General features: G+C 40.0%; 1 protein-coding gene and 1 long non-coding RNA gene across 3 annotated transcripts; one reads left to right on the top strand and one right to left on the bottom strand.

Moving 5' to 3' along the window:
* Window positions 1-193: 193 nt before the first annotated feature.
* On the bottom strand, window positions 194-24,434 carry ptpn9a (protein tyrosine phosphatase non-receptor type 9a). Of its 2 annotated transcripts, none has more exons than XM_040133088.1 (14): window positions 24,316-24,434; window positions 23,319-23,608; window positions 14,867-15,010; window positions 10,468-10,557; window positions 8,894-9,018; window positions 8,150-8,255; window positions 7,260-7,370; window positions 6,402-6,718; window positions 5,570-5,657; window positions 5,165-5,234; window positions 4,454-4,532; window positions 4,198-4,348; window positions 3,480-3,687; window positions 194-2,806 (listed from the first exon to the last, which is right to left on the bottom strand). In XM_040133088.1, the coding sequence occupies exons 2-14, from the start codon at window positions 23,349-23,351 to the stop codon at window positions 2,616-2,618; spliced, it is 1,713 nt and encodes a 570-aa protein (XP_039989022.1). In that variant the 5' UTR covers window positions 23,352-23,608; window positions 24,316-24,434; the 3' UTR covers window positions 194-2,615. The 2 variants fall into 2 exon arrangements, with proteins under 2 accessions (XP_039989022.1, XP_039989020.1); XM_040133086.1 differs by lacking the exon at window positions 24,316-24,434 and adding an exon at window positions 23,741-23,854.
* Window positions 12,169-20,044, top strand: LOC120793221. The gene is made up of 4 exons (XR_005707960.1): window positions 12,169-12,337; window positions 14,874-15,426; window positions 17,780-17,871; window positions 18,461-20,044. It is a non-coding gene; the product is annotated as an uncharacterized LOC120793221 (long non-coding RNA).
* Window positions 24,435-26,297: the final 1,863 nt, after the last annotated feature.

Here is a 26,297-nt window from a genome sequence, read left to right as displayed (position 1 = left end):
TCCACCGCTAGAGACATCTCTCGGAGAGTAAAGGAATGAAGTTTAATGCTGAACTCACAACGTTTTCCTACTAGATTGGTAAAACGAAAATACCAGAAACAACCTCTTGATTGGAAAATGAGAAACAGTACACTCCCAGTAGGACTGCAGGGCAGTTCCGCTGCATCTGCTTAGTATGACAAAAAACACACAGCCTTAACAAACGTACACGTTGAAACGGTTTGTATTTATTACAGTATAGCTTGATTCAATAGTCATACGAATGATAAAGTAATAGGTTATAACAGAACAAATATAAAATTAATGTTGATAACTGTATAATCCTGGGTAATTGTATGAAAACAGTCGTTGAATACAATAGAAAAATAAAATAGGGCACATTTTGTGTCCGTCATTGAAAAGAAAAATAATTCTAAAATCAGAAAGCATGAAGGTGGCAGACTTAAAAAAAATGCTTCACTACAAGCAAATTCAATATGAATTCTGTAGTAAAGAGCACATTTTTTTTTTCACCCCGCAACAACATAATGCAACATATGACACACAGACACTCAGTATTTGTACATGTACTCTATAATAATGGCAAGACACTGGGACCAGATGAAAGCACTGATTACAACCACAGTCTGTAGAACTTAAAACACAATAATAATGTAAATATACTCAAGACAAAGTTTCTGACTCTCAAGTGCCCAAGAAGGACTTTATAGGGTGTAGGCACAGATTTGTGCATGCTTATTCAGCTATTCTATCATTAATTTCTGGTTTCCCTGTAAAATCCTCTTGATTTTTCCCAATAAAGCTCTATGCAGACGTTTACAGTGAGTCCAAAATGTCAATAAATGTTTTGTATTTGAGGATGGCTAAATTTAAAAATAACAAATCAAGTTATCCCAGAATCACGTGTAGAACTACAGAATTACTTTGAACTTTTATTCGTCATCCCATCCTATCGCTGTAATGAGTAATCTCAGAGCACATCGGGAATAGTTATATAAAAGTGCTAAGACATGATTTGCGTTAAAAAAAAAAAAGTATTGCACTACTCATGAGGTCTTAACTGATGACTTACACAGGTGTACGCTTCAATGGCTTAGTCACTGCAGCATGGACTGCTCTAAATGAGTGTGTATGTGTGTGCATGTGTGGGTATGGTTTAGCAATACATTCCCACAATCACCAAAGCATGATGGCAGTGCTAGTGAGCGAAAGGCGGCCATAGACACTGGTCACTGTCTGTACTGCAAGTCAGGAAATCTCAATACTCAGGTGAGATGGAAGGTATCTGGGTTTCAGTGGATGCATTAGAAAAACAAAAAACAAACAAAAACAAACTAAGGAGGAATTCACGTGGACAGCAGTTGAGTGATGACAGACGGGATGTAACAGCCGTTTGGGAGTTTACAGCCTGATCATTTCGGATGTGCTTTACCCCTCCTTACTGCCATTCAGCGATATTTACTGCGGCAGAGGAGAATGCATCGTGTAACGTCAAAGAAATACAACAACTTCTTGGCAAAAGACCTTTCGATTACATTTTTTTTGTTTTGTTTTTTTTAAACCAACAAATGGGGCACTTTCACTTCCCTGTGTTCAATGTGACACTCCTGAGACGATGCAGAACTAGCTCGTACCATCTACGTAACCGTGTGCTAAAAATCCACTGTGGCGACCGCAATATTTACTGGACACAGGAAGTGCGAAAACGACCCTATTATTGTTGCTCGAGAGTGGCGATTAAGCTCCCTATTTGGAATAAAAATGGTGTGCTTGGTTAAAGGATCATTTCACCCCAGAATTAAAATTGTGTCAACAACTTAGATCTCGCTTGTCACTTAAAACTCCAATAAATACAATTTGTTCATAAAAAGCATAACGTTACCCACTGTAGTCCCATTTTAGCCGTTTCAAAATTATTACATTTAGCTTAGTGCTTATCTCATGTGTCTGACAAAAACATTGTTCGTGTACATGAATTACTTATGTCAATGTTGAATTATTTTGCCTACAAGAACTTGGGACTTTTCTACAGCAGTTGTTAGTTAACTTCAGACTTGAAGGAGAATGTGACTGAATGCAATTACAAGTCAAAATCATTGTTCTGCGGTCTTAAAAAAAAAAAAAAAACTTCACTGGAGTTTTAACTGATATGAGATAAGGGGATAATGATTGACTTTTTATTTCGGGGTGAATTACTCCTTTAAAAAGGTCCCTATACCGTTGGTTTAAAGTGGCAAATAAATAAACAAAAAGGTTAATGAACATTACCTCGATCCTTTCACCCAACAACCCTGATCACAGATCACAAAACTAGAGCGGTGTGTTCACTCTGCCACGTGTGTTCCGAGATATGTTCAGCAAAAACAAAACGTCACATTGTTGGCAGCCAGAATGTTATCACATTGAAACATCATAATGTCAAAACTCAAGCCTTTTATCGTCACTGCCTTGTCTTGGTCTGCCAGTGAAGAATGGCCTAGTTTCAAATGACAGCTTGTGTGAGGAAATTACTTTCCTGGATTCGCTAATTGGTCACACAACACGGCTCGGGGTTAACAGATTGACTGCAGAAATGTCAGGGCTCGTGGATTGGTTTGGGAAGTCAGGGCTGAAGCTCACTGATTGGATGGGAGCAGGCCCTGTCTTTGGGCGTGCTCCAGAATGGCATTGTAGCAGAAGTAGTACTGGTCCGGGGTTTGAATGCTGAAGGCTCTCTGTGTTCTCATGCGACGCACCGTCTGGCACACATTAAGTGAGCCTACGTCCTGTAGCTGGGACAGACAGATGTCCAGGGCACAGAAGGTACCTGCCAACCACAGTTTTTTTTAATTAAAAAATTTTTTTTTTTTGCAGTGACACATTTTAAAAAGGGATTATTGACAATGGAGCACAATCGTTATTACTATCTTGAGGAAAAATTAGGCAAGTTGAGCAATTTGGTGGATTTCATCCACTTTGTCTTATCCAGATTACCTGACCCTTGAAGCTCATAATATAATGTCATAACTGGGAGTCTAACATTTTTCAGTCCTTGAAAAACACTTTCTTACCAGAGTTTTAGGCATACCTAGCTAAAACTAACGCAGTTTAATACAACAGTGCTAAAATAAAATCAGGTTATAAGGTTATAAAGTTCAGTTTTCATTGAACCTGTTTTAGAGAGGTGTTTATTCAGCTTTATGGTCATTTTAGAGGATGTAGTTGAACTGCATACAGAGAGGTGTTTCTGTTATTTAGCCTAAAATAATAGAACCACCAGCATAAAATAACCTTCCCAAAGATGGGAGTTACTGCAGGACTTTTGTATAACTTTTGTAGACGACATTAGTTTTAGCTAGGTGCATCTACAAAACTGGCAACTGAGTGCACGTGCATTTGACAAAATAAATCTTCTGTCTGAAAACCTGATGAAGACATAATGGTGAATGCCAATAACCATACATCAAGCCTTTCGGAGACATTCAATCTCAGGGTCTCACCTGTTCTCCCGATCCCTGCACTGCAGTGGACCACCATCGGGGGTCCCAGTGGGTGGCCTGTCCACTGAAGTCCCAAGGCCTTCACCATTTTCCTCTGTTGTCTCTTCACAGCTCCCAGGAAGTCAATGAGAGTCACAGCTGAGGTGGGAACGCCATAGTCGGGCCAGCTGAGGTACTGGAAATGACTCACTTGTCTCTGTTCACAGGTCTGAATGGATAAAAAACAATATTTTGACAGTTATATGCTTGTTGTGCGTTGAAAATGCATTCTGCTCTTTAAATATGGCTCAATCGCAACAGTCTGACGTTTTAGGAAACACGCTTTCTCCCTCTCTCATTTGTTTCATCTGTACACAGACAGACGTGTGAAAATATCAATTTGTGGCTTTAATGACTTGGCCCGGAGCAGTGACTACGCTCGGCCAAGAAACAGCTCTAGCAGAGTCAGGGTGGGAGAAGGATGTCTGGGCCACGCCGCTTACCCTGCTTCCATCTGACCCAGATTAAGAGGGAGAGTGATCTCACTACAGCAATTTATTGACCAGAACTAGCACTGAAAAATATTTTCAACCCTACTATGCTGTTATGTGTGCCTAGGATGTAATTAATTTCCCCCAAGTTGTCTGTTGACGAACTGAGTAGTTGATAAATGAACAACCTCGCCGTTATACACTTTCCAGTCCTGATCTGTATTCATGCAGCGGTTCACGGCTTTCACCTCAGTGTTGTGCAGTTCGAGGGTTGTGTGGTTGTAGTGGGTGTGGTGGTCCACCCTTTGGTTCACCACTGCCATGTGGCCGTAGACCTCTTGTCCCCCTTCCTCCAGTGGCCAATACTGTCCACATTTCCTCCGACTGCCCTCGTCTGTCCTGCAGCACAGACACAGGATGTACTTGATCAAATAACCTTTTATGACTCAACATTAAAGTACGAATTATTATTACCCTTTAAAAAAAAAAAAGAGCTTGTATTACCTGGTTGTCATGACAATAACAAGTACGTTTTGTTCCCAGACCATTCTCCAGAAATCACCGTAGGTCTTTTCCAGTGGTCCTACACAGTGCAGCAGGAGATTCAAAGCAAATTAAAATCACTTAAAATTGTCTTATTGCTTCATTCTTCTTTATAAAAAATTTCACTCAGTGATCAGTGTAATGGGGAGATCCACATCCGTTTAATCGCATGGAATAGAAGCCTGAGGGATACGCCCGTACTATTTCATTTTGCCATCTAATTTAAAGACGCACCTGTTCAAGCTCTGTTAAAAAACTATGCTAAATGCTGACGATAAAATTTCATTAACTATTAGATGCAGCAGGGTGTACCTATTTCAACATTGTGCTCTCAACAAAAATTTTACAAAATAATAAATAACAGCAAAATAACAAATTACATCTAAGGTTCTATTTGCAAAATTCAGATTTTCTTGGCAAAAATAACTATGTTGAATCTCTTTAGTGATGACACACACAGCATATAAACACAAATGAATATTTGAGTATCCTGTAAAACTTCCAATGTATCACATTTGAGTGCAATGTAAGCATCATTTAACACAATACCAAAAGTGAACGTAAAAAGGAGCAAACTTGTTTTGTTTTTGTTTTTCTTTGCCCAGAATACAGTATAATCTCTTAATATTTTTGAGTTATCCAGAGAACAAGAATGTGTGAGTGTTGTCATACCTTGAGTACCAATGTATGCATGCTTCTGTTTGTAGCCATCCATAAAGCTTGCATTGATGTAGTCTGATCTCTGTAAGAACGACAAAGTTTTATCCCAAAGACGGAAGGAACCCTTGCAAAAACTGAAGTGTATCATGTCATTTCATTAAAGATGTCAATTGTGCTATGATCTAAATGAGACTGTACTGTGGCTCAGTTGGGGCTGCTGGAGCATTAAATTATTTTTGAGGAGTAAATTCAACAGAATCAAAGTACTTTGGTTACACCTTTTCTGAGACTGCTAGTATTCTGCTTTACAAGCTGGCTATTAGTGCAGTGTGGCGGCCTGTCCAAATTTTGAAGCCTGGCACATTTCCTGGCAGCAACTAGTATTTTTTGCTATGAATTCCACCTGTTAACACCAACCTCGTTCCTTCTGGGCTTCAAACGAACTCTTGTTTGATCAAGGCACAGCACGTCTCCGTAGCGATTCCTCTCCTGATTGTAGGCTGCTCTGTAGACAATTGACACACAAAAAAAATGACTACTGGCACGTTTGCCAAAAAATGTCAGTCTACAAATTGTAAACCTGATTTCCCAAGAACAGTACATGTTATTTTCGTTTAGATAGCTAAATTGAAGATAAGTTACTTTGAAGATAGTAACCACAAGTGCTGGGATTAATACATTTTGAAGTGATATAGCTTGTGACAGAGACAGGTACAGTATATGAGACATATGAGGGCAATGTATATTAGAAATACAAAAAAATGCTATTTGGAAAACTCCAAAATACAATTTAGAAAATGTATACGCGCTGTGGGTTACATCTTATTTAAAAAAAAAAAAATCATGTAAAAAACAATAGATAATTGTCAATTTATCTGCTTCTGCTAGCAGTGTGGGTTTAGATCAACAATATCAATTAATATACTTGTAAAAATAGTAAAGCGCTTTTACCGTCCATTTACCATTGAATGCACCCGATGAACACAAGTAGCCCAAGCCAGGACAATAGTTTGAGGGTGTAATTCTGTCAGTCTGAGACATTCTCCCTGGATAAAAGTGTAAATAACTAATGATTCTGTTTCCTTGGGAATGAAGTAAACTAATCAACTGCTTTTTATGAAAAGTAACAAGTATGCATAATGTATAATTATTCTTTTTTCTGAGCAATTATCCAATCTCTGTAATGCAAATGCAGAGCTCCAAATGTTAACCTTATGTCTTCCGCCTGTGTGTGCGGCAGTAAACTCACTGTGCACAGTGGAAGGTTCCCGGCGGTGGTTCTTTGCGGAGCTCCTCGTACTCCTGATGGATGCCTGAGCGCTGAAGCCTGCCGAGATGTGTCAGCAGCTCCTGCGGGCGCATGGACTCCGGTCCGGGTGTGTGAATGGAGGTATCCTCCAAAGGGATGCCCACCAGCTCGTCCACGGGGTCTACTCTGCCGTTCTGGCCTGCCAGTAGCTGCTGGTTCCAGCTGTACGCGTCCAGAGGCAGCAGGCCACCGAGGTGCTGGGGGAGACAATCTCTGGGGAGGTGTTGGCGCAGCTCGGTCATTTTTACCATCTGAACCTGGAGTTGCATGAGACAGGGAGTGACAAGACCCAGAACTGTTAATTTAGATGTGTATAAGCTTGCATGGTAAAACATGTAGCCAACTCTAGTATCCTTTTTGGATGAGGGTTGAATTTTTTTTTATATTTTCATTTCAAAAAAGTAAGTATTAATTGTTCATTTCTTATTCACGATTTCATATATAATCCTCAAACAAAACTTACAGTGGACCATCAGGTGACATTGAAATCTATACTAATGAAATTCTTCAGAGACAGTTATGTGGTAGGGTGATCGATTCCAGTGATTCAAGCACTAACATCCCCAGGATGTATGAGGCAGCAGGGTGGATTAGTGGTTAGAGAGAACCCCCTAATCAATGATATCTTGTAACAATCACAGACTCCCACTGAATTTCCTGCTCACTTATCATTTGCCATTCTAGAAAAACTAAGCTTTTTTTTTTTCTTTTTTAAAAGCATCATCATGAACATGGAGCGGAAGAGCTGACGTGTGAAATCAAAGTATTAGAGAATGAGCAAAGCGCTCCTTCATTTACCCTCTCCCGAAGTTTCTCCTTGAGGAGCAGGCTGAGCAGATTGTAGGGCACTCGAAACCAAACGGGGGCCCCGACAATCAACACCTTCTTCAGCCTGGCAGGGAACGCCCCCTGGTGGAGAGAGAGACGGCACATTTTACTGTCTATCCAAAATTCAGCTGGATTTATTTTATTCTTCTTTTTAAAGTCAAGATTCAGGCCTTCATATGCCAGTTTCATTGTGTTTGGAATACAGTAGAAAAGGTAGTCCATCATCAAAACAGTGTTTGGACACTAACCCACAGAAGCTCACCCTTTGTCAGTGAATTATTCCTTGAGGACAAGCCTATCTTGGAGACAATCCAAACATACATAAATATACCTTCTCCATTTCTGAATATAAAATAAATTCTCCTGAGGACATATCAACTACTGCGGTCAATCTTTAGATCAATATGTGGGCACAAAGTACATACCACTGCTGCTGCACATAAGTGTCTGTGTTATTGACTTCAGATGACCTACTACTAGATCCTTCAAGCCTGAATCACTTAGATGGTGGCAGACATACAGGTAACTGCCCCAAGGAGCACTACTGTCAGCATTACACAGCCATGGTTTACAGATTAAATAACTCTTATGCTTGTCAATCTCATTCGGTAAGCCATTCGTTATGCCCTTTGAATGGGGACAAAATCCCTTGAAGACACCAACCCGCTCCTTCCCAGGATGAAGGACATAACTCAGCAGCTACGTATTAACCTTATCCTGCAAGGGAGTGGATCATTTTGTGTTTACAGTAAGTAAGTTTACATCTAGTTCTGCTAATATTACATTGTGTAGTTCTCAGGAACATGCATTTCATTTTCTCGGACATTTGCCTTTGTTTGGCATTTACTGTACATCCTAACCTTGAGCAAGTTGAGGATCTTCTTGCTCAGGTCCAGCTCAAAGTTTGTGTAGTTGGAACCTGCCATGTCGTAGATGAACACCAAGCCATTCCTCTGGGTCTCAAAGCTGCGGAAAAAACAGAAACTTGTGTGTTTATGTTTACAATATATATTAAAAGGTCATGTAACCACCTACATATGCAGGCAAGTGCAAGTTTGTTTTGTTTTTTTTTCCTGCACAGTGGATATACAGCATTTTTACAACTTCAAAAACAGTATAGCTGACATGGAAGACAAGCTGTCTTTTAATAGTCAAATTTGGTATTTATCAATAGGATTCCCTCAGGGAAAAATAATGTACATGCAAATGAATGGGTGATGTATTTGGTAAAGTTTATAGTTAAAGTAAAATACTCTACCAGATTTAAATACAGGACATGTCAGAAACCAATATACAAATTCAGTGAACGATAGTGCGGAATGAACAGCGTGTACAGATGCAGAATATATAGCATGATCAGTTAACTAATGAATTATATAGAGAGGGATTTCCTGTGATATTTACAACTGAAAAATATTTATAGGCTGCATAAAACAGTACAGTAGAATGAGTCATATGAGTTATATTATGTACAACAAGTAATTATGTAATGTTCAGTGTAGGAAGGAAAACATATGTATGGGTGAATACTGTCTGTGTTGGCTTTAAACGCTGATTAAAGATGGATTATATTCAGGCCGTCAACCTCAAACCACAGTCCTCACCTTTCCACAGCCCGATCCAGGAGGTAGAAGAGGGCCTGAAGCACCACGTGGTTGCCTGTCTTGTTGGGGTGATGAAGTTTAGCCGTGTACAAGGCAATGGAGGCCCCTGAAGGGTCCCGGACACTCTGAAAAATACACCATACAGATTACATCAGCTGTCAGCATGTGGGAAAAGATAAATCATCATTTCACTGTCAACTCCTTCATTTCTTGTACTGAAAATTGGAATGTTTATTATTACTGGGTTAATTCTCCACTATCCAACCTAAACTCTAGGTTACACATACACAGTAGAAACAGTAAGCTCTGATTTGTCCTTTTATTCTGCAAATGTTGTTTTGTTTCCTTTTTCTTATAAAATATGACGTCTGTATTAAGTTTTACAAGTGGATTGGCCAAGATGTGTTTTCCACAAAAAAAAATCATGTGGTACTTTTAGCCACTTGAAGGAGATTACTGGGGCTGGGTTTTAGTGTGACAACAAGGCAGCCAAATGGAGGCCATGTGGAAATGAAGGATGAACAATGACCACAGGGGGGCACTTAAATTCATATGCTGGTTACGGGCACGCTGCCAAAAGGGGCTGTCAACAATTCAGCAGGAGGAATAATTCTTGTCAGTAATGATGCTGCAGGTCTTACAGCTCTCTTTCTTTCTCCCTGAGAGGGACACGGAGGCATATTTTTCATGTCAAACCTGATCAGTATGAAGGCTGCTGGTGTCATAAGAACTATCGGCTGTTCACTTGAATGAAGCCGCTGACCAAAGATACTCCGGAACCGTACTTTGTGAGCGAATAAGCCTGTGTTCTCGGGCATGGGGGCTAAAAATACCCCAGACAGGATATGAAGCCCACTGCTGAGGCTGGAGAACTCAGACGTCAGACAAGAGGATGTGTAGCAGCAATGCCACTGTGGCACGTCAATGGGGAAGGAAGAAGGGAAACGCAGGAGAGTGGGAGTGTGTGTTTTCTGGAGGGGGGTGGGGTGTCTTTTATGGTTGTGATTTGGCTGACAAAAGGCTAAATTTATCTGGCACAAGAACTTCGCTTTGCTTGAAGATCAGTCAGTCAATAACTTGCGCCCCCAAAGGGCCCCTTAATTCAGAGTTTGCTTTCAGATCTACACCGTAAAAACTTTCCTGCGAATGAAAAGTGAGCTCATTACATTAGCAAGCTGGGCTCCTTTAAAGTGTAAGTTACTGATTGATTGTTCATCAAGCCAAGCTACTTTCTCGACAAGTCCAAAAGAACCTACATTTCTGAACGGAAACCCCTGTGGAAGAGGAAAAACATCCAAACAAGACAATCCAACAATCTTAACATGTTGAACAGGGAACTTTTTTGCTAGCTCCGTCACAGCCTGGGTAACTGTATTCGATACAGAACTGAAGCATGTTCAACTATATCAGAAAAGAGGAAAGCAAGAGCATGGTAGTAGTATCATCACAACAATTACAGAATATTATTATAGAATATCACTGGCTTATACGTAATGTTATATGACAAAAGACTGGATGCCAGTGGGCGATTTCAGGGGTGCTAGATGTAGAGGAGAATTTAAGGACACTCTTACCAACACAGTAAACTTTCCACTGAGCAGCTCTGAGCGCAGAGGCTCTTCCTGAGGCTGAAGTCTGACGATTCCTTCTTTAAGACGCGTTTCCTGAAGAAAACAGATCACAGCAGGTGAAGTGACGCTCTGGTGTTACTATAATAAGCCAGCACTTTGAGGTGAATTCTTCTCTGTGAACAATAGTGAATCACATGCCTGACTTTCCTGCCAGGAGGATCCCTCTCTGCATGGTTTCCATTCTCTTTTTCCTCCCCCAAGGAGGGTGGGTGGGAGTTTCTTGAACTTACTCTGAGGCCAAGCTTAGAAGGTGTCATTTCCATTTAGTTTTATTTACTGTTTTTTTTTTTTAATAATGCGGAACTATTTGGACTGGAGTGCCCGTTGATGAAGTAGGGTCAGCCTTACCTATGTTGAAGACCAGACTTGGAACTCATAATAATTTCCCCTTTATTTATTTTACACTGATTTTAATGCAGCATTTGGTTTTCACTGAGGCTTTTCCACTTGATATGTTGATGGAAACTGCCTCTATTGGTTAATTTCACAGTTACTGCAGTTCCTTTATTCATTGTTATTTTAAGATTCTTTTTAACCCATCACATATTATTGGCAGTGAGACACAAATATGAAAGAATAAAGAATAACGTACAGATTAAAAAACATATCAGATATACTATGCTGAAGCGCAGCCATATTCCAAGTAATGTAATATCAGTGATCTGCAGATAGGCCTCATGCCTTACTGTAAGATGTGTACCACTGACACTGAGCTTTCATTTCTAGAGAATGATTAATGACAGCGTAACAAAGACAAATCTTCGACAAGATTAACCACGATCACCGGACCAAGAGAAGCCAGAATGTATTGTGAAATGTCAAACTGTCATATTTACTGTTTGCAGAACAAGTCCATCGAGGGAAAACTGTATCACATTTTCCAGGAGGTCATGACAATGCATTTCATTTTATAAAAAAGTCCAGCGTGGACTGTGCATGAGCAAGAATATAAAACATAAATGAATACAACGTTATATAATACAATGGAACTGATGTAACATTAATAGATTAAAACTGCAGTCGGGTGATTCTCTTTCACCATGAGCAACTCCATTCACATACAAGTACTGATTATATTTCCTTTAAATACCGTCTATGTAGAAGATGTGAATCAATAACCAAAATCAATCAAAAAGACGACTTCGGTTAATAAAAAACATCCGTGCATTTGATGTTAAGTATGTTTGAAGATCTTTTATTCGTTGTTTACATGTTCTTAGACCATGTTCTTGGCACTAAACATGGTTCTCAGTTACTATGAAACAGCCTTTTGGAATACAACCAGTAAAGCTTTGCTGAAGTAAGGAGTACTGAGTGGTAATAAAACGTGATATTTTAGGAATAAGTTTAAATAATTACATACAAATAAATTTTAGAAACGTTTTATTTGTGATGCTTAATTGTTTACTGAGGTGTGAAGACTAACAGATAGACAGCAAACCTTAACTGAAACTAATCACGGGGCAGTCACAGTAGATAATAAAATAAAAGATGTTTTATGCCAAGTCTTACACCATCAACCACCTCTGTTTAAGCGCCAGCTCGGCCTGTGTGTACTTCCCCCCCGACCAAACAAGCATTGCACTGGAAACTTTCCCCCTCAGTTTGTTCTGACAAATTACTTGTCCCCAGCCTCTGTCCTAGCGCTGACGCAGCATTAAACTGAGTTAAATGAACTGTGGCGTGGCGGGGGAGTCTAATCCTTCTCAAAGTCACATTCAAGCCTTTCATAAATGAGTTGCGTTCATGCAGGCCAACCATTCATTGCTGAAATAAGAACCCACCTTGGTGATTGAAACGACTATACTAAAAGGTAGGTGGTAAAATCCTGCCACGTCTTGAAGCTATTCAGGTCATTAGAGTCTGTGCGAGACGTCTGGGAACTTTCCGTTTGCTGCAGTGGATAAATCGGTGCAGATCTGAGCAGATAAATCCCATTTTGTATGTTCAAATTTGGCCAGAATGAAATTTACAGCAGTATAGACTATTTAGGGACAAAAATGAGACTTTATCCTGAACTCCCTGGAGGTTAGTACGTGGCTTGGAGGAGACAGTCTTGATTATGTTATTATCGAGATGTTATTTTCAGATTATAAAGTAAATGAGACCTGCAGTCTGATCCACCGGCCCTGCCTTGTAGGTTTCATCTTGATCATCACTTTCCGGTTGGGTGGTAATAATATCAGCAAGATCACCAACTGCTATTTCAGTGATATAAGTGAACAGACATCTTTCTCCACTACATTCTATTATGTTATGCTCTCGGTGACTCCTGAAACGCCACTCATCTTGTTCTCAGCTGTGGCACACAGTGAGGTGGCCTCTTGGTTCTATGGTTATTCCCAAGGCTGTGCTTGGGAGCATAGCAAACAAACAGGAAACAAAAAGGGGAACATCAGCCATGCTCATTATAGATATATAGCTGTTATGCAGCTTTAACGCTTCAAATGGTCCCAAAAAGATAAACAGCCTCATGTACAGGGAAATCCCTTTTAAACTATTTTAATTGACATATCACGCACATTTTGAAAGTGTCCTAATCTATCATTGTGATTAATATTGTCCTGCATGCAGGCCCATCATGCCTTTCCCTGTGAAAATGTTTTGTTCCTCATTTATGCTAACCTTATAAGCTCAGCCATACCACCCAAAGAATTATTCTGATGAAAGCAGATAAGCTTCAAGACTTCTGTAAAGCTGAATAAGCCTGCTTTTTGAGATGTCCCTCCAGTGTTTAATTCAGTGTGTGTGTGTGTGTTTGGCTCCAGGTCTCTGATGCATCTGTTTAGGCGATCTCTTGCCTGGCTAGTGCTTCTGAAGAAATTTGTTCAATGAATAAGCCCTTATGTAACTGCGCTGTGGGTCTGGTGAAGATGCTCCACGTTACTTCTACCATTCTACCTCAGGATCAGCCTACAGCTCTGTGTTGTCTGACTGCTATCCTTTGCATTTTAAGGCTTTTGCATTTGGTGCGGATAGGTTTCAAATGCACCAAATGCAGCAGATATAACAACAACAGCACTGAAATGTAGGCTGCTACATTATATGTTGTCCTGATTTTATTCTTTGTCCTTTGTAATATGTCATCAGTTATTTCTGTCCATCTGAAATAACCGCACATGCAATAAACCGCAGAGGCAATTTGCTAAGGACTTTGTAGCTGCGTCATAATTGTCCAAACAACAGGCTAAAATTGTACAATTTCTTCCGTGGAAATAATTGCTAATATACTGTATAATAAGCAAGAAAAGCTGAGTACAAAAGAAAGATAGTTCCAATGTGGGTGTAGATTATTTCGATAATGTTGACATAGAAAAGTGTTTAAACTGACGAGGTACTTGCGTTTCTAAATTTAGATTACTGAAAACTGGAAACTATGTTTTCAGCAAAACAACCGGAGTAATAGCTTGAGATGAGTCAGCTCATCTAAAACTGTTTCTTCACCTAGTGCCATTTGCCTTTTCTTGCTCTGTTATAGCTATCTGACAAGCTGCCAATGTTGAAACAAGGAGCTCTGGGGTTTTTGTTAGCTTTGATAGAGTCCCCCTTGACAGGTGCTGGGCTGTATGCCATGAGTATCACTGTCACCGAGGTGTCCCTTCACCCGCTCGTGACCTTGAGCCAAACTAAGGAAGAGAAAGAGGTACTGGTCTTTGAGAAAAACACCTGTTTGCACAGTGAAGAGTGATGACACGGGCTAATGTCTCTCTGCTTGTGGCTATGTAACATTCATAACTTTAAAATGACAGGGTATCTCACCACAGTGCTACAGAGTCCAACCAAAATGTGAAGTAAAGTAGAGAATTGAGAAGTGTCCAGTATTAAAAGTTGAAATCAAATGTATAGGCTTGTTTTCTTAGCTTGTTTACTATCTAAATGAGGAAACTTTTCTAACTTTAGACTGCATTGTGTTTATGTATATAAGTTATTTTTTGACAAAAGGGTATGATATGGAAAAAAAATGGTAAAATATGCATACATTTCCAAATTTAGGTATTGTAAAGTGTTTTGATAATGGTACCAAAATTGAGTTTCTCACAGGTAAAGTAAAACTTTGCACATTTTTTGAGAACTCATTTGCAGTTCCTACATGTTTACAAAATGACAATACTGTCAAATGACCACCTGGTTAGCTAGTTAGTAGCAAACTCCAAAGCAGCAAAACAGTCTCCCTATATTTACTGAAATGTGTTTAAGACAATTTCTCGGCTCCTCAAAAGGTTTGGCCTTGCAATATGGATGCCAGAGGTTGCTACGTCACTTTGAAGTCCTTTGGTGTTGTGTATCCATAAGCAGCTGCAAAATTGTTTTAATCTAAATGATTCTTTCTGTCTCTCCTTACCCTGTAGCTGTGGAAGAGCTCGATGGCTCGGAGGACATCAAACTTGCGAGCCATGAGGAACTTGACGGCCAATTCCCTGGACAGCGGTGACACTCCATGCTGACTGGTCCACTTGTTGATTTCCTCCAGAAACTGCCTGGTAGCCTGAAACAGACCCAGATGTGGTCACAAACTCCCATAAATCGAAGGGTCAAACAGGAAGGAAGCGAAACTGGGCTTTAAACTTGAAACATCCTCAGAGAAATGTGTCATCTGCACACTTTTCAGAATATTCGACACAATTTGATGGCCTGGTATGACCTCTACGGCAGCATTTCATGTGCTGTTGTATAGTCTGGAGGACAATGGGAGTCGTGTGAGCGTGTATGCAGAATGTACATAGACGGGGAGGTACAAATTAAAATGCGTGAACTCTAATTTGTGCAGCCAACCAAGGAAGCCAACCAAGCAGTTTGTGGATGCTGTGAAGGGACAAAGAAAATGTACGGTGTTACGGTCGAGCTTAAAAAAAAAAAAAAAAACTGGTAAAACTGGAGAGTGACGCATGTAAGCGGCAGCATGTAAGTGAATTTTTTTTCAGTAAAAGAAAACTTCCAGCCTAACCATCAATGTTGACATAGTTTTTACAAAGTTAGTGCAAGAGCATGAGAGGGGGAGAAGATGGAATCCTGCTGAACTGGTGTTTATGACTTGAAGCTGCAATAATGACAGGGTAACACACTTAGACTTTTAATAGTAGTCGGCAATAAAGCCAGCCATGTGTACTTGTCGCGTGCTGAGATACCAACAAATGAAGTAGTTCTTCATTGGCAATAAAAAGGATGTTTGGCAAAAGGATGTCGCTGATGGCAATGAAATTAGAAAAGATTTTACGTTTGATTTGTTATCCAAACCCAACTGTCTGTTCCTCTTCAAAAGGAAGAATATGATTAATCGGCCATCAAACTCTGTCATGGTAAAGCTTACATATGTGGATGTTTCGGGATGAAGATCCTAATTAGTTTCTTGTGAAATCTGGCTGCAACCACAGGAGACAGCCCCAGAAGAGCAAAGCGGAGTGGAAAAGAGCTAAAAACGAGGACTGTTATTATGATGGATTAATGGTGATAATACGTTATCATTTATTTGGAGTGTCTCTCTGTAGCGTAGAGGGTGTTTTTAGAGCTAGAGAAAACAGCTGCCCAAAAAAAGGGTGCTGAGAGCAATTAAACTGAACCAAAAATTGTGGGCCCCAAAAACAAAACAATGAACTGCAAGACGTTGCAAAGAAACACAGAGTTGAGGGGAAGTGCTGAATCAGGTGATAATACTCCTTGCTTTGATCCCTGTGGGTGACACCTTTTACACAAGTCTAGTAGTAATGTGATCCATTGTTAATATAGAAATATTTACTATAGCCACTTTAAAGTAATGACACTTACTTTGAAAAAAAGCTGGAGAGCTTACAAAATGTATGTTTTTTTTTTTAAAATACACTTTTTAAATCAAAAACACACATATCATACACTCCATTTGTAATATGGAAAATGCGTTCACCATAAAGGCCTTCCAGCCATCTTGCAAAAAACTTATGCATATAGCCAGCAATCTTTCAGGAGCTTCCTGTCCTCCCCTCTGGTCTTATTATACATTGCCTTTAGGCCCATACACCCCCATCGCCCTCAGCACCCGCAGAGTTTGCGAGTCAGCACCCACTGAATCGTCAAAAGGCGACAGAGGAGGCACTGAAAGCTCACACTTTAAACACAGGGTTCCGCTTCTCTGGTCAGGCACAGCAGCGGTGGGGCATGCATGGGAGACAGGAAGTCAAGTTCTGGGAGTTCGCGGCTCTTTAGGAATACAAAACGATCACTGACGAGCGCTGAGCCTAAAGACAGGATGCCACTGTCTCTCCTCAGGAAAGCCAGTGCTTTCACAGACCGGAGGGCCTGCAGCTTCTGCTCTGTTCAGTTGCCTTAACATGCAAGGGATGAGGGATGATTGCACCTGACAGGGCTGAGGTTGCTTCATATCCGATTCTCATGGGGGAAAATGTGGAGGGCTGTTATTCTGAATTCTTTTCAGTGCATTAGAGAACGGATGTCTAAGACTTTGAGCAGATTCCCCGATACCGGCATAAAACAGTCTCAGTTTACGGTCTTACAATGCCCTATGTTGCTGTGAAAACAGGGTCCATTACTATGATAGAATAGCTCCAATTACAAACTACCAACACTTTACTGTGTCTGCAGGTGTTTCTTTTCAGACCACTATACCTAAACTAACAGTAGGTAAGCAAGGAAGTTCCTTTGTGATTTTTTGGAGCAGTATGAGTTAAGAAAAAAAATAAAATCCTAAAGATCAAAGAGCCTATTCTGTAGCTTAATTTGTGCTTTCAACTGCATCTCCTACGGCCTTCTTCAGCAAATATAGCTCGCACATGTGTCACCACATGACCTGATTGTGGAACTAATGTGGCATCACTTGTCTGTACCAGACCAGACCAAAACCGGGAAGGTTGGGAAAGGGTTAACGACCAGGAGGCGCATAGATGGCCAGAGAAAGATCAAGGAGGCCAGTCACATCTCTTGCCAGAGACCATCTTTTAAAAAGGGGACATCGGTTATGATACCCCATATACAACAGCCGTTTGTCAAATGACAGATACTCAACACTTGGGTCACATGATGACAGATTAGCCATCTTTGTCCTTTGAAGAAGACCATGGCATCATAGTGAAAGCCTCCAAAAGGGACCAAATAACTACCGCACAATCTATGGAAAGGGGATGAAAATGTCAGTCCAGGATACTTGAACAAAAATTTCAGTTTTATTCGACATCAGAAGATGCTCAATGAAAAATGTGTTTCATGTTTTGCATTCAAATTTTTCATAGGGTGTAATTACTATTGTTCTTTTTTTTTCAATATCTAGGGGATATAGTGGGTGTGTAAATCGGCATTTCTCTAGTGGAATTCACAAGGAAGATGACGACTTAAGGCATCAGCCAGATTTCGACGACACTGGTAGGTGAAGTTTTCTGCAAAATCAAGTTCTACCAACGTACTAAACAGGAAGAACAGAAAAAGACAAAAGAAGAAGAAAGAGGAAAAAAAATAAATAAGTGTGAGTCTACTGTGTGGGCTCACTTCAATATTACAGAGAAAACTGAAGTAAAACTAACTGGTGATATAAAAAAAATGTATAAAATCTCAGATTACTGCAGAAAAGTATTTAATCAAATGCTAAAAAAGGCATGTAGGAGAGAAGATAAGAGTTTTTGTGGAGAGTACAGATCTTTGAGCATTGTAAAACTTTACCCTGTGAATCTATAAAGTAGGTATCACAACCATTGTATGTCTATGAGTAATTCCAGGTTATAAAAATATTTTCAGACTTCACTTCGCTACAAGAAAAACATCTGACTTAAAAGTATGCTGTGGTACTGTCTCCACAAGTTCCATCTAATGTGGGGGCCGTCTGCTCTTTGTTGTTGCACTTTGAAGCGTTAATCCTTCGCTGTTGGCCAAAGACAACTTCCTGTCAGATTGCTGTCAGGTACGCTCGGGTTTCCAAGATTTCGGTGGTCTGACAGCTGCTCTCTCTCTCTCTTAGCCTTTTAAGGGGAGCATGCCAACTCCAGGCAGTGACCCTCTGTTCCTGGAGAAGCCAGTCTTGTTTGGTTTTTCTGCACTAGGGGCCATATCCGCCAGAGAGGAATTCGAGGATGAACCGGTTTGTTTTCATGATAGCACACCGGACTGCAGTGGAAGACTCACTGTGGAGGAGTGACTTATTTAGTTCCTGGAGGATGCATAAATATTTGCTTGACTTGCTCCACTTCTGATGCAGCAGGAGATTTTTTTTCCTCAAAGTTCTCGATTATTCATTTAAAAACACTTAATTCTGGCTTAAACTGCCTGACATTAATCTAAATAGACTGAGATGTCCGTGCAAGTACAGAATTAGTCTGTATCAGATTAAAAGTCTTTACTTTTTCCATCTTCACTGGTTCAGCTGTCCTTATTTCGTCAGTTTTCAGTTCTGAAATTCTGTGTGAGACATTTCAAGCAAGTGGTTTCTGCCCATCCAATACACAGCTGACATTACATAATCTTGTTTGCTGTCACGATGGTTGGGGTTGTTTATTGCTGGAGTTGACGATGACAGTCAATAACTGACTGATTAGGTTCACTGTGGTAGGAAACTGCTTTGCTGGGAGCTAGTGGATGAAGTTGTGGTCAGTTCTTAAACCAAGTGATTCACAATAATTTTGTGTTAGCACTGACAGATGTAGTGTTGCACAACTCTAATTTTCACAACAATGCAATATGACACATTGCATGCAGTGGAACTGTTAACTGAAAGTCATGTATATACCATGGACTTGGGCTGCAATGATTATCGATTAATTTTTTGGTCTATAAAACATCAGAAAACATTCAGAATAAAAAAGGTACATAATACTCTACCTTCCGGTATTTCTACTTTCTACACTCATTATTCTGTACACCTCTATTTTCTGTTTCTCAGTATTTATCACCAATGTACATTTTTAGAAATTTTGCCACCCACAACCTTGACGCTGTGCTCCGTCCCACTATGTTCTATTGAGGCTTTTTCTGCCTACAGCTACCCACAGTATTGGTACAACGGATCCTTGCAACAAACAGATTCTGAAAGACAGATACAGTCGTTATCATACATAATGTTCAATTTATGGGTGGGCGATATCACAATCTATGCAATGACTTGTCAGCTATTAAAGATTTGCTATATTCTCAAATTGAAAAAAAAATATTGAGGTAGCTATCACTTTAATATCTCTGGTTGTCTTAAGCCATTGCAGGCAATACTTTAAATCAATGTGCAGGACTACTTTATGGCAGTTTTGTAATTACAGGACTTCTGCAAAATGTGATGAAATATCTTGATTTTAGTACTGCAACTAATGATAACTTTCTGTATCAATTAATTTGCAAATGATCTTCCTGATTAAATGTTTTGTCGATAAAATGTGAAAATAATGAAAAATGTCTATCACATTTTCCTTGTGCCCAATGTGAAGTCTGCCAATTGCTTGTTTTGTCTGACCAATGGTTCAAAACCCCAAAGATAACCAGCAAAACCAGAAATTATTCTTGTTTGAGATGCTGGAACCTGTGAATTTTTTGGTATGTTTGCTTAAAAGAATTACTTAGATTAAACAAGTGATCAATTAACATGGTTGCCAGTTAAGTTTATCACTCATTCGACTAATTGCTGTCATACACTGAGATCACTGGATTAGAAAAAAACTGTCTATAAACACTTTCTAAAGCGAATTTCAACAAAATTTTGTTTATTACAATTTTAAAAAGAACATATACTGTGATAGATGATTATATCCATATTATCCACCGCTAATACAAATCTTCAGACCTTCCTCATAGTATACATGTTGACTCGTCAAACACAGATCGCTTTTATTAACGGCTGCATTTATATTTAGATACGTCAATGCCAGGGTGACAGTATTGTGCACGCTGACTTACTGGGATACCTAAATTGGAATTATTTTTTTTGTTTTGTTTTACGATAATCATAATCCTTTGTTACATTAATCGGTCATTGACGTCTCAGTATTGACATACAGTCTATTGTATTAACATTCCAGCCAGAAGGAGTCATACTGTAGATGGTGACTGTATTATATGTCTCAGCTGGAAGAAATTCTATTGAAGGGTTACGGAAAATAGTGGAGGTTGAAGGGTGCAGCGTCATGATTGTACCTTTCTTAATTGGTATTATTAATATTATATTTAGGAGGATACATGGCTGTCCTTTACATTGTCTTTCCAAAACCTATTTGATTACAGATGCCATGCTAATCTATTTACAAATGTAGGACTGCTGTTGCCAAGCAAATTCGCTTCACTTCAGTGAGTCCCATTTGGCACGAGTCAATACCAAAACAGGAAGTCAATAACGTCACTCTCTCCCTATTCCCCACTTTCTCTCACTCCACTGCTTCCTGGGAGTAGACACAACACACACACACAAACATACACATTTTCTGTAGAGCACATGACACACACACACACACACACACACACACACACACACACACACACACACACACACACACAGTAACTCAGAAAACTCCCCCACCTCAAGTCCAGTGGAAATGCTTTTAACAGCTGCCTTTAGAATGAAGTTCCACTACACCCGTGTACACTCCCAAGAGAGCCACCCTGCCACAGACACACACGCGCACACATAAAACTCCACACACAATCCATCCAAACACCCCCCACAAGGCTTTGGATGTAATGAAGGCGTCCGGTGCCCTAGCAGGGGCCCGGGCTCACACAGGAAATGGAGTAGCCAGATAAGGCTTTCTGCTGACCAGATGATGTGGACTCAGCAGCAAGAGAAGACACGAGCATGACCAGCACCACAGAAGAAGAAGACTTGAAAGAAAAAAAAAAAAAAAAAAAAAAATCATACATTAATTCAAAATGTAGCTTGTGCAACCTGATTATTATTCCCCCCACAGTAACTATTCTCCATTCAGACTGAAATGAACAACATGCAAAAGACACTAACTACAGCTTGTTTGCTCTGCTAATGTTGGATTTCTTATGGTGGGGTACTGTTAATGCCACTGTTGGTTTAATTGGTTATATTTGAACTACAAACCAAGATAAAAGCTATAATTCACACCAAGTTGCCAGTTTTTAGTAACACCTTGCCAAAAACTAATGTGGTCTAATACATCAGCCCTGCAATACATCCTAACGGTTATAATGTTCAGTTTAGGTTGAAACTGTTTGAGAACTGTTGATTCAAGTTAATGACCTACCACTCATTGATATATATGTGGACAAAATAGTGGAAACACCTGTCAGTACAATTCAACAGCACTGGAAACTACAGCCTTCAAAATGAACACTGAAGTTTAATCAACATGGTTTCAACAAACTGGAAACTTTGACCTTCATAAAGATACAATTTATTGACTTTTTGTTACAGATGGTGTTGTATTCGACTGCATTGCTTTTAGCTATGTATACCAAATAATAAGGGGTGCAAAGGACAGTTCTTAATCAATTCATCTGTGATCATTTTCTCAATTTGGTCCGTAAAATGTCAGGAAATAGTGAAAAAAATGTTCATTGTAATTTCTCTTAAGCCTTTAGTTAGTTCAGTTTAGTTTTGTCTGACCAGCTCTCCAAAGCTTCAGGATATTCAATTTACTATCACGTAAGACAAAGAACAGGAACAAAACTCAAATTTGAGATTCTGGTTCTATGGCGTGTTTGCTTGGAAAAACAAACAAACAAAAAATACTTACAATAATACTTGGTCAAAAACATGTCAATTGCTTTTCTGTTGATCAACGTGGATTTATCTTTTCACCTCTGATAATGCTAAACTGTGAACTAGTATATTTAGAGTAAACTTAATAGATGAGTTCAGCAATTCAGATTTACCTTGCTCAAATTTGTTTTTTTCATTGCCATAATTGCCATAAGACCTTATTCACTTCGAGAGCAAATGATCCAATCTTTGGGACCTGAGAATACAAAGTGTAACATACTACTCTCAGCCTAGAACATGCAGCAATAAAATCTAAAACATATGGAGCTCGGTGTTGTGATGACTTGGCTATTTTTGAAGCAATATAAAATCTGCAGAGAATGAATTTCATTTTGGTCTCAATCGGTGTTTAAAGCGTAGTCTTTATATACACATGGAAAGAAAAGCACGTCAAAACCGAGTTTACAGCTCTTTGGGTTTACAGAGATATTTCACAACAAAGTAAGTAGGGTCAAATTCATTTAGGCCTTGATACGACAGAAAAATGAAGGGAAAACGCATTTCCTATCCTTCGTATTGGTTCAAATTGTGAGTGAGTATGTCTGCACTATAAAAGGTGCTTAGATGTTACTGTTTAACCCAGTTTCTCCGTTCCCACATTACTAGCATGGCACCGTAAGCCCAGTTCCTACACACATTTCTGAATGAGCCAAACGTTCGACCAGACGGCGTTTCCAGCTCTACCCGAAAAGCCTTCCCCCGGCGTGCCGTCACGCTCTGTGCCCACGAAAACGAAAAACTCTGGGACACGCTGCGAGTCGTTTTAACATCCGTGGAGGCTGGTGAAAAAAAAAAAAAAAAGACAGGCGAGCTCGGCCTGTTTCGCAACACTTTCAGCTCAGCCGCCGGAGAGGAACTGACAGTGATGCAACGCGAGCAATAATGCGCCAGAGATCGATACATTATTTCCGCTCCGCACTCCGGATCGTTTCGCAACGAAACCCACCATTGCGCACTGCCCTCGCCACTCGCCGCGGCGCGCACACGCAACGCACAGGGCCAAAAAAAAAAAAAAAAAAAAATACCTCCAAGGTAGGGCCGAGAGGGGAAGGTTTAGGGCGATGTAGCGCGGAGAAGCAGGAGCGTAAGCAGAAAGAATCTTAGGGCCTACCTGTTCTTCATCCGCCGATAAAGTAGCTGCCATGGTTCCCGTCAGTTCTCCGCTCACCTTTTTTTTTTTTTTTTAACCGAGACGCCTCCTTTTCATAAAGTGGAAGATAACGGAGATGTATGTGTGTCTGTCCCTCGTGTACGACCGGGGTTTTAGGGGTTGTCCCTCTCGCTCAAAGTTGAAGGCATCTGAGACGCTGCGGTACGAGCCGAAGTGTTTCTTTTTCTCTGTGCTGTGCTGTATATGACTGCGAAACAGGCAGGTCAATTAGCCTCAATCTGCCATCCAAACTAGAGAGGAAAAAAAAAAAAAAAAAGCCGCTGATGTTGTGTCAGATTTCACCGAGGAGAAGAGAAAGAAGAGAGGGAAGGAAGGGGGGGAAAAAAAAAAAAAAAAAAAAGGAGGACAACACTCTCTAGCACCTAAACGAGGCTTTGCTTCGGCTCGATGATAAAGGGGGTTCGGACCATGATCTGCTGCTCATCCACCTAACCGCACACAGATCAGAGGGCGGCAGCTGCCCGCTGACTTCTCCATGCCATGAATTGCAAGTTTTTTAGCTCTGAACGTCGCTTTTATGTTGTGTGAGAGACAGCCCTGAACAGAGAGAGAGAGAGAGAGAGAGAGAGATTGGAGACTATTCTTTCTGCATGTTGCTCTACCCCCTGGTGGTTAAGACCAGAAAATGGCAAAAGCTCACTGACCTCCGCCTTCATTCATAAAAATAGGACACCAAACAGGAAAATCACCATTTTGAGTGTCAGTGTGCTTCTGGAAGCGTGAGGAGGACTCCGAAGTACGTGATGCAGAGTGAAAGAGAAAGAAAGACTGAAAGAAACGTACACTGACCGTACTACACAAAGTCCCCCTCCACTCAAAATGTGCTTTGCTAATGTTGTTCACGAACGGTTGGAATGTAGAAAAAAAATGCAGCCGAGTTGGAAGACAGGAAGGCTAATTTCAAATTCATCTGCTGAGGAAGTTTCTCCACACTTACCTTTCAGCAAAAGCTGGGAAATTTGGGAAACATTCACATTTGATTTTCTCGCCAAGAGACAGAGGAGGACATAGATCCCACTCTCGTACTTGTCTGCACAGCCAAACATGAAGCTACAGCCGGTTAGCTTAAGGCTAGCTTCTTTTAGCATAAAGACTGGAAACAGCTAGCCTGGCTCTTTCAAAACATAACGCAATTTAGCGTACAAGCACCTCTGAAGCACACGAATTAAAATGGTTAATCTCGTTGGTTTAATCTGTACAAAAACCTTAATCTAAGTACCAAAAATTTGGCATTTTACGGGGGTCGAAAGCCCAGACTATTTCTTAGTTCAAGCAGTTTCCTTGGCAACCAGTGGTGACAGTTACTGGTCCCAGCCAAGAAATAGTCGTATTCGTCATTTAATTTGAAGGCATATTTTATTTTGGGAAATCCACTTAATTGCTTTCTTGCTGAGACTTAGACAAAAAGTTTGATGCCATTTTCCTGTTTTTATGGCAGCTGGCAGCCGGTTAGCTTAGTTTAACATAAAGACTAGAAGACACACATATCTAAAACTCACCAATTAACATATAATATCAGATTATAATATATTATTATATCTTTTTTGTTCATTCTATATTAAAAACCAAAGTGTAAAAATGATGTGTTTTGGTTTTTTTCAGAAAGAAATAATTGTGCCCAGCCAAGAAATAGTCTGAAAACCGCCTGTAAAACCACATGTCAGTTTTACACTTTCAGGTTTTTGTATGGATTAAACAAACAAGATACAGCGTGTTAATTAGTGAGCTGTAGAGGCTGGCGGATTTTGTTTCCTGTTTGAACAGAACCAGGATAAGGTGCCCCGTTTCCGGCCTTCGTGCTCAGCTAAGCTAACCTGCCGCTGCCACTGTGGCTTCACGTTTAAAGGGCAGACATGAGAACGCTATCAATCTGCACGTTTAACCCTCCACCACCGAGCAAATAAAGGTATTTCCCAAAATGTGCATTCATAGCATGACTTTGTGACACCACAGCTGGTTTCGAAGTCAATCATGGTAAAATATGCAACACGTGTGTGCATATGTAAACGTAGGCCTTCACGTTTCTGCATATACTATATGAAAATTGGAGGAGTAGGAGACATTTTGTGGCTAGCAGTTAAACTTTTGAAACTGAAAATAATTGCCTATTCCAGATTTCTATACTTTTTTAATGAATGAGAAGAAGTTAAGCCTGCTTTCAAAAGTTTTAAAATAGTTTAGGTTTTTTTATTTAAAAAAAACATGTTAATTATGTAAATTATTATTCATGACCATATTTTTTTTTTATGTCTTACACACATCTTAAGGGAATCTTTAACATATTACTTATTTGCCACTGTGGTCTATATTTGAAATACAGTATACTGTTTTTGTGCACATATTAGTATTAGCTATAGGTCTACATCACAACAGCACTCTCCAAACTATTGCTGCACTAATTACTAATGCATGAAATAAAGTGAGAGGAAATCACTAATAATAGGAGCAGGGCCCACCGTAATAGTTGGTTGCAAGAATAGCAATTTAATTAGTGAAACTCGCCACTCATGCACCCCCCAGGCTAGATTTATAATGCCGTACACTTTACAGGAATTGCATGACATCATAGGAAACAGAAAAATACCCGACAGAACGATAAAGTTGCTGTAATATGGCCCACAGACACGGGCAGGTCTCCCCAGGAATATTATCGGCTGCTGTTATATTTCAGAAGGGAGGTTAGTTCAACTGCAGTCAGGAGACGTAATTTCCTGCAGCATTATTGATGTGTTACCTTGATGTGTTCCTAATGAGACCGTAAAAGTAATGTGATGAAAAACAGGGGGAAGAGTGTGTGGAAGGTTGGAAAGATTTCTTAATGCTGTGTTAATCTTCTCATCAAAGATATCACGTTATACCTCTAACGAGAGAAAAGCCCTTTGAGACAGGTAGGCTGTTTATTTCTGGGACTTCAAGTGC

This window comes from Xiphias gladius, chromosome 8, assembly GCF_016859285.1.
Source record: "Xiphias gladius isolate SHS-SW01 ecotype Sanya breed wild chromosome 8, ASM1685928v1, whole genome shotgun sequence".
In the NCBI taxonomy this organism is placed as follows: Eukaryota; Metazoa; Chordata; class Actinopteri; order Istiophoriformes; family Xiphiidae; genus Xiphias; species Xiphias gladius.
The sequence above is the reverse complement of the archived record's forward strand: the minus strand, read 5'-3'. Positions and strand labels throughout refer to the sequence as shown.

Bases quoted from the DNA above. Each gene is read 5' to 3' on its own strand.
- ptpn9a (XM_040133088.1), bottom strand. From the start codon at position 23,351: ATGGCAGCTACTTTATCGGCGGATGAAGAACAG. The intron at 6,719-7,259 runs GTAAATGAAGGA...ATGCAACTCCAG, and splicing joins AGGAGAAACTTCGGGAGAGG to GTTCAGATGGTAAAAATGAC. The intron at 5,658-6,401 runs GTGAGTTTACTG...AATTGTCTACAG, and splicing joins GGAACCTTCCACTGTGCACA to AGCAGCCTACAATCAGGAGA.